The sequence below is a fragment of the Myxocyprinus asiaticus genome, chromosome 5 (genome assembly GCF_019703515.2).
Source record: "Myxocyprinus asiaticus isolate MX2 ecotype Aquarium Trade chromosome 5, UBuf_Myxa_2, whole genome shotgun sequence".
NCBI classification, from domain to species: Eukaryota; Metazoa; Chordata; class Actinopteri; order Cypriniformes; family Catostomidae; genus Myxocyprinus; species Myxocyprinus asiaticus.
The window spans coordinates 2,282,836-2,291,848 of NC_059348.1; the positions used below are offsets into that span (position 1 = coordinate 2,282,836).

Here is a 9,013-nt window from a genome sequence, read left to right on the forward strand (position 1 = left end):
TTGATATGACTGAGCAGAAATAAGCTGGTTGTCATGACATCTTTAACTATATCAATTCAAGTCAGCAGAATGTGAGATCTCTTTCTGAGCACTGCTCACTGCTGACTCAAAGCAGTGACATTTCACTTATAATTAACGTTACCTTATTGAAATGAGGACCAGATAATCACACTGCACTAAGGAGAAAGGTCATTATTAATGAGGTCAGGGGTCAAATGCACAAACCTTTCTGAAAGATCTCTTTGAGCACACCTCGTTTGATGAGCTCTTCTCTGCTCTGATGCATCGACATCTTCTCCAGAGCTGAAGACACACAGACAGACACATTTCCATCATTTCATTTTCAAATCATATGAACAACACTTGCATAATATCTGATTCAGACATCTGATCTAAGTCAGACATGCAAAACTGCTCAAACGTTCTCTCTAAAGCAGTGCTTCTCAACTGGTGAGAGGATTCAGCCCATGTCATGTTCTGCCCTATGTAGTTCACATTAAATATACATGATCATTTTTGTTTACTTTCATATGATAAACAATTTTGGTACTGTGTTTGCTTGCAACTTAATTTCCAATGTCAAATCTTTGTCCTGAAGCCACAGCTATAAGCGAACAATTATAAATAACTGCATGTTCTTTAATGGGATCTCACATTTTCAGAAGTAAAAAAAGTTAAAAGACTGCAAGTGCTGCAGTGCGTTAAATCTTACAATAAAACGTTACATCACAGATAAATCTCAATGGTGGCTCTAACCTAGTTTCACATAAACAGCAGTTTAGGGGTTTAAATGTGTTTCTCTCTCTGACTCAACCACTAGTCTGTTGACACATTAATAAAATAAAAAATAACTCACTTAGGAACGCGAAACAAGAAGTCAAATGACTCTTTCATTATTGATTTTATGTTGCAAACATAATGCTGACCTGAATTTCAAAAACAACTTCCTGCACATTTAAAAATATTTTTTTACCATCAGAAACAGGGAGTGTAAAGTTGTGTACAGTAAGGGAGACTTACTACTGTGAATATTTCTCAGGGTAGGTTTATTTTTTTAAAGTCTGTCTAGACACATACCTTAAATTCATGACTACAAAAAAAAATAAACTACTGAACATTTCCACAGTTCTTGCCAAGGAAAACAAAACACCTTTCAATATATGGGGTATGTTGTCACAATGGGAACCTGCTGTTTATCAAATCTGACGCTAATTTGAAAATAACTTTTTATTTGAAATGTGAATATTAATCTATTTTGGTTTTATATAATGAGATAATTAGACTTTTGGACTTGCAAATGTGACAACTTCCCCATGTGACAACTAGCCCCGGTCTTCCCTATATAGAGTTAGAGTGTAACGTACATGTTCATGAAGGTTAGCTGCTGTTCTGTCATGAAATAACACATTCATAATTGACATCTGTAGAACATTAGCCAAACTGTTTTTTTTCCTTTATTACTGCTCCTAAATTAAGGGATTAATCAGTAAAAGCACATTTAAATTCATTAATAAAGGCCCAAGTATTCTGGAAATTGTTTCCTCTGGCTAGAACCATAGAGGAACAAAATAAGTTACTTTGCTTTAACATTTACACTTCATTAAAACAACTTTGTGAGAGAAGACAAAAAAAACAAACATAAAATTTAGTTTTAATTGTACTGCTTTCAGCAAGCACAAGCTACAAAATTAGATTACTAATGCAGCTTTAAAAAGGCAAAAAGCTTTTTAAATTTCAAAAGCAGCAGACTTTCCTTTACATGACAATTACATATTTTATTTCTTAGTTAATAATTATTATTTAAGCAATATTTTTATTGATACAATTTTAATAAGCAATATTATTATATAAGCAAATCATCAGCAAAATATGTTGTCAACTACCGATAATTAAATATTATACATCCTGGCACATCTGAGGATCTCAGCTTTCCAACGGCACCTATTAAGCTTCTAGTCCACTCAGAGGGCGAGATATTTGATGAAACAGTAAGGTGCATGGGATCACAAAATAGACAATGTCTATGGCGTTCAGCTGCGTTAGAGTGCCACCTGCATTTCAGATCTGTTTATTGTGATTTTAGATCTGTATATTGTTTCCTAGTACTTACTGCCATCTAGTGGAATGAACTAACACTTTTTGCAGGGACAGAGAGCAAACAGACCCTGAATCACAGGCTTTCAAAGACAAAAATAAATAAATGTATGTTTATCAAAAGATTGTAAGCATATACACTATTACTTATAAATTATCTGTATCTTTTTTCTATTTTTGGTAGTGGAGGGAAGGTTCTGTAAAATAAGACCAATATTTTGCAATTAATCCACTGTATGTGTGTAAGGTACGCTTTTAAATTCGAGAGTGAAAAATTGCAGGCAGTAGGCAAAATATTTTTTAAGCTTAAGGAGTTAAAGTGTACCTGAATGCATTAATGCAAATGCATTAAATCCAAAGTAATTTGGAAATTTATTGCAATTAAATGTTTTGATAGATTTCCAGTGCCCACTTATTTATTTTTACCTGTGGATGCTTGCTTGAACTTCTCACTCCTCTTCTTCCTCCACTTCCAGGGTTTGAAGAGCCGTTCCAGTGTGCTGAGCTTGCTCCTGCAGTGAATGGGAGGCGTGTGTGTGCCAGACACCAGGGACTCAGAGCGAATGGAGGCCAATTTCTCCACCTCCTCTGCTGTAGGAGAGGAAAAAAAAAAAAAAAAAAAAAAGGCAGAGGATGTTTATCAGGTACAAACATAGTCGACCTGTGACATCACAAGAGGTTCAGAGCACTTTCACATTGATTTCTGGAAGAAAATGTCGGCCAGCATACTGTATCTCTATGTACAAGGTATTGTCATTTCCAAGCCAACCGGATGCATTTAAATCACACAGCTTCTAATGCATTCACAGAAGTAGGTCAAATACAGAGGTAATGCTCAGTCTCTACTGACATTCAACACATGCACTTTTGCTCCGGTGTAAAGTTAAAACATATTGCAGCAGAAATATTAGATAGTTGACATTCTTAAGCAGTTCTCCAACCCAAACGCTTGAAAATGGAAGGGCACAATGTGGGAATCTCTGAAATGAAGGAAATATTGTGTGCAACTGGGCATGTGATGTTCACGCAGATCTAAAGCCATTAGGGTATTTATAGATACAGCCTAGTCATTTTAAAATTCTGATTAATCAAAGGGGAGTTTAATGAAGAGCATTAAATAATCGGATTGAACATAATGACATGTTTTCTCGTGCTCTGACTGTATGATCTACACTGCAAGCGCGTGACAAAACAGAACACTCCTGTCCTGTTATAATCAGCAAAGTTGCGTATAGGCCTAAGGCTAGGTGATATGGCCAAAAATATTATCCCAATATTTTTTTTCTCCATATTGTTTGATTTCGATATTTATCACAGTATACATTTAATACTATTAATGGGAAAGGAAATGCATTCCTTGTTTGTTAGACCTCAAGAATGAATTGAACATAATTTGTTTACAAGTAAACTCCACAGGGTTCAAGAAGAATACTCAGTTTAGGATTTAATCCTACATAAGGTGTGTGACCTCTTCTTAATTACATTTAGCCAGTTTCAGCGTCTTCAATGGCAGTAATGCATCATAAATTGGATTGTCCACTGCCAATAAACATCACAAGGAGAAGAAATACGTTCTAGCCTGTTACAAGGCTATGGATCATGATTTATTTATTTTTTTTACTAAGTAGTACTGTAAATAAACAGCAATGGTGTTGATTTTGGAGTTGTTGTGTTCAGTCGAAAGCTGTATTGCATTGCCAGTGCTGTCTTGTTGGATATTTAACAGTATCATATTAGCCAGATAGCTAGCTGCTAGCTAGCAGCTACCTAGCCTCATTACTGGTTTCCACGACAGCAGGGCTTATGTAGCCACTAGCGAGCTAATACTTCCTAACTGGCTGATTTCGTGACTACGATTCATTTAGCTAGTTGTGTGTATAACTTTGCCGAACTGCTTTTAGCGGCACGTACCTGATCCTATCGTCTAGATGTAGAACACAGGCAAAATTTTGAAAATTACTCAGTTTATCATCAGTATTGAGGATTTAGTTATCACCCAGCCCTATGTATATCACAAAGCACAACTTTGATTAGCATTTAATTGATTATGGCAGGAGTGTCTAGTTTTGTCGTGTTGTATCATTAGCAGTGTAGATGGGGTGCAAGCACGGGAGCGCATGAACAAGTGGCAGCATACTAAATAACAATCGGCAGAAACGTTCATGATGTGACAAACTTCAGTGCTACCATTATAATGGAAAAAAAAGCTGCACGACTTTGGTTCAGTTGATTATAAAGGAAGCGTTTGGTTGCATGCAGTCATTGCATGAAACTTAGAACAGATACCCACACTAGTGAATATGTTCTTGAGTTTAAGAACAGCTAGGCAGAGTGCAACTTCAGCCACATTTTTTTGCTTTTAATTTCACATCACGTCTTAAGCAGCATTAATGGCATTAACTGCAAGCAGCCAAAGATGTCCATGTGACACATATGTATAGACCAACAATTATTATTTTTTTGAATAGATGGAAAGCAAGAATACATCCTGTAAACGGCCTCTAACTTAACACGTGATCTTTAAAACAAGCTGAAATAAATGGCGAGGCACACTGCAATGTGTAAACAGAACATGAATTTCAAAAATAGCGAAAACATAAACATCTGAGAGAACGCCACCTTAAAGGCCATTCACACTGGACAAATTCTTTTGCAGTGTAAAAGAATGCAATTGAAAAAAAATGCATAAATCAAGATGCACTTTTACAGTTGAACAGTTCATTTTTTTTTTTTTTTTAATTAATATTTTTATTGATTCCTAGACTTATCGGAAAGAAAATACCACAACATATGTATATAATGAATCACATTTAACATTAAAACCCCCACTATTACCCCTCCCCCATCCTTCTGCTTGACCCCTCCTTGAAAGCAGGGTTAGGGTTAGGGTCTGCCACCCTCCCCATCTCCACACAACACTCCGGGAATGAGGGCACTCCATCTGACTTCCATCCCCTTAAAATAACCTGCCTACCAATCATAACACTGGTCAAAACCCAATTTTTTGTGTGTTTATCACACAAATTTATGACCGCCCCATCTTCCAAAAACAGAGTCTGGGGCAAAACAAAATTGTCACACACAAAACTCTTTACCTTCAACCAAAATTCTTGGATCTTACCACACCCCCAAAAAACATGGGTTGTGACTCCATCTTCTGATTGGCATCACCAGCAGGTGGGTGTGTCTTTAAGCCTATACAATCTAGAGGGGGTCCAACAGAATCTATGAATAAATAAATGTCTGAATTAAACACTCTGGACACTTTTGTCCATACCGAGTGCAAATGCGAGATAACGGGGTGTAACTTCTCCGATTAGTTTGATAGAAATGCTTTGCAATGGCGAAATAGGGGCAAGAACTTCCAGTTCAATACAAAACCAGGGAGGGGCTCGCTCAGGTGGAAGCAACCAATGAGCCAAATGTCTGAGACAGAATACATAATAAAACAAAATCTTGGGTAGGCCTAGCCCACCTTTGTCAATCGGCCTATGTAATTTATTGAAATGTAATCTGGGACATATGCCATTCCAAATGAAGGACTTTGCTATGTTATCAAAATGCTTGAAATAAGAGAGGGGGACAACTACAGGAAGAGGTTGTAACAGGTAGTTAAATTTTGGAATACAATTCATTTTAATAACATTAACCTTCCCAATCATAGATAAATGTAATGAAGCCCACCTGTTCACGTCGCTCGAAAACCTTTTTATTAAGGGGTCAAAATTAACTAACTAAATCACAAAAATTTACTGGGAATAAAATGCCCAAATACTTAATACCCTGTTTGGGCCACCGGAAGGCACCCAGCTGGAAAGCTGTTCAGTTGAACAGTTTTTAAATGAAAACCCAAAGTTCATGGTGCGAGATGCAAAAACATGGCAAAAACTAAACGGAATAAAGGGCTCAGTCTTGAGCTGTCAAAGTTAACGCATTAACGCACGCAATTAATTAAAACATTTAACGTATTAATTTTTCTAAATTGCGATTAACGCATTTACCGGTTTGACATTTGATTCTGGTATTTTTATTCAGCTCTGTGCGAGTTTTGAAAACTGGTTGGAGTAGGGCGAAACCAGATGGGACTTGTGACAGAAATCACATTTTTGCAGCCTATGTAAGGTGCAATTTGATTACCATAGAAGCACGTCAAGCCTTTACTATCACAAAAAGGCAGAATGAGACGTTGTCTGCAAGCGCTTTTCATGTGGAGTTCAAAGCGGCGCTTGACGCTGACGCTCTGATGTACATCATGAATGCGGCTTCATGATTGCTGTAGCAAAGCAGAAAGCCACAGTCTGCCAACCAATTAATATCAAGGAGGATCAGAGTTTAAAGAGCCCATATTATGCTAATTTACAGGTTCATAATTTTATTTTGGGGGTCTACTAGAATAGGTTTACATGCTTTAATGTTCAAAAAATACATTATTTTTCTCATACTGTACATTGCTGCAGCAACTCTTTTCACCCTGACTGAAACACTCTGATTTAGCTCCTGTCTCTTTAAAGCCCCCCTTTCCAAAAAGCCCAGTCTGCTCTGATTGGGAACTGCACCATGTTTCAGGAGAAACTGTCTAGAAAATCCGGCATTGAATGGGGTTGTACTGCTGAGGAATAGTGGTAAAAATACATTTTAGCCACTGATTCTTCCATTCGTCTGCCTTTGGGAGTCCAAACAAAGAGGTATTGCCTTTGCAGTGAAGAAAGCAGCGTCTTCTCGACATGGCGACAACACTAACCCAACTCATTCTGGCGGGCGGGCCAAAGTAGCCCCTAGGCAGGCATTATGCAAATGTGTTACATAGTGATATAGATACTTTATGGAAGAAATGGCTGAACTACAAACCAGGCATTTCGTGTAGTTCAGGAGCAGTGCTCTCTGTGGGAGAGAATAACACCCTTTTGCATTGACTTTGTGCTTTGTAACTTTGCAGACCTTTTACATGCACAAACAGCTATATTACACACTAAAGGTAAAATCCCCAAAAGCATAATAGGGCCTCTTTAAGAGATTTAATGCTCATTCCAATGAATACTCAACCTACGGGGATAGCTCTTTTAATTAGTCAACCTCCCACTTAGATTTTGAGAAAAGTTTAATTTTATCTGAATTGGTGTTATTTTAGTGCATTTCTATCTTTATACTGTGGAACACTTTGCTTGAAAAATGTTAAAGTATTATTGTTGCATTTTGTTTTATTTTCTTAAGGAAATAAATGCATTTTGACAGAAAAAGTAGTAAATATATAGTCAAATTTAAGCACTTTCAAAACCTGCAATTAACTATAAATATGCGATTAAAAATGAATCGACTGACAGCACTAGTTCACCCTTAAAACACTCATGGCACAAGATGCGACGAAACATCCAAATGTCCATATAGTGCATTTGTACAATTCACTGACGAATAAGGTTGTTGGAGGTGATACAAATTTGAAATCTTTTTTAAAATCTAGCTTAAAACACGTACGTCAAGTTTGTTAATTTTGTCACATTACAACAAAATTGCAACCTGTATGTTGGTTACACCACCTGGCAAATACTGAAAACTGTTGTTTTTTTTTGTTTGTTTGTTTTTTTGTTTGTTTTTCTCATTATTAATACTTTTTAAAGAAATAATAAAATATTTTTCCAGACTACTTTTTTCCCCCAAGAATGTCAGCTTTTAATAAGACTTTTATTTCTTTATTTTTACTGTCTCTGGATGGTTACATCTGTGAATACATTTTCAGAAAATAAAATATCAAAATAACTTTAAACTCAGAAATCGAAAACAATTTCATCATAATTGTTTTGTGGGAATTGCATTTTTAATCTGTTTGAATAACATAAATCCGCTAACCAAAAAAAGCATCAAGTCATTGGCCAGTACATATTTAAACAATCCAAAGCGAAAACGCCTCCTGTGTGAATGCCGGCTAAACTCCTTCTTAAAACGCGACCACCAAAGACGTCCATCTAGCATAGCATGTTTATAGACTAACAATTTAAAACTAACGAAAACTCGACGCAAGAACGCGCATTGGAACACAGCAAGCTATATTAATCAAAGTCACGCTGATGCCTCTCACGCCGTTTGTTGATTGCAATAGGTGCGTTATGGTTTAGTCGCGTCGATATACGTATGCCAATGTATTTAATGCTGAGAATATATATGTGCCGAAATGTATTCAAATCTTTACTCACCGTCCTGTTCATGGCTGACGCGGCTGCAGTTGCTGCATATGTGTTTGATCTCTTTGCCAATGTGGCAGTGAATCATGAAGGGCATGTTGCTGTGATGCTGCTGCTGTGGATTCGTATTATTCCGCTTTCTGTAATTCAGAGACATGATCCTGACCAGACTGAAGCCTTTCTTCTGCGGCTTCTCCATCCCGTTCCCCGCGGATGTGTTACTGCCCCAGATACCCTGCATGGCCGTATGACCCGCCATAGAGAGATGAGAATGATGATGGTGAACGTGAGCAGGCTTGAACACAGTCTGAACGCCAGCAGAGATGTGCAGTTTACACACTAGGGACGGGCGGATCGATCCTAAAGTATCGATACTTCCGATACTGATGCTGTATCAAAAATATCGATCCTCACAGAAAAATATCGATTCTAATTTTTATTTTTTTTTATTTTTTACTAGGTATATTATTATTTGGTTACCATGAACATGAACAATAATAATCAGCTTCAAAGAGAAATAAAAAGGATTAGGCTATATCAGCAAATACTTGTGCAGGATGGGAACTATTTCTTCTTCCGCTCATCTTAACAAGCATGCTGAATGACACAAGCAGATGAGCGCTTGCGCCATCACAAGACTCGTTCAAACAAGAGGGATTGGTGCCTTGTAGAGGTAATGATAGAAAATCAGAGAAACAGATTCTGGACAGTAGTGTAGTCTAGGGCATACGCACGCATATGCC

The 9,013-nt window shown here is 37.2% G+C and overlaps 1 protein-coding gene across 2 annotated transcripts in view; it reads right to left on the reverse strand.

Annotated features, from left to right (window-relative positions):
- Nucleotides 1-8,624, reverse strand: part of LOC127440753 (phosphatase and actin regulator 1-like) — a 55,703-nt gene extending 47,079 nt beyond the window's left edge. Inside the window, exons 1-3 of one of the 2 annotated variants that reach the window (XM_051697587.1) lie at nucleotides 8,283-8,624; nucleotides 2,521-2,685; nucleotides 253-303 (exon numbers count right to left, since the gene is read on the reverse strand). In XM_051697587.1, the coding sequence (XP_051553547.1) occupies nucleotides 253-303; nucleotides 2,521-2,685; nucleotides 8,283-8,529 (463 nt within the window). In that variant the 5' untranslated portion in view covers nucleotides 8,530-8,624. Of the gene's footprint in view, nucleotides 1-225; nucleotides 304-2,520; nucleotides 2,686-8,282 lie in introns of both variants that reach the window. The other variant, XM_051697586.1, reaches the window with a different exon arrangement.
- Between the last annotated feature and the right edge of the window lie 389 nt (nucleotides 8,625-9,013).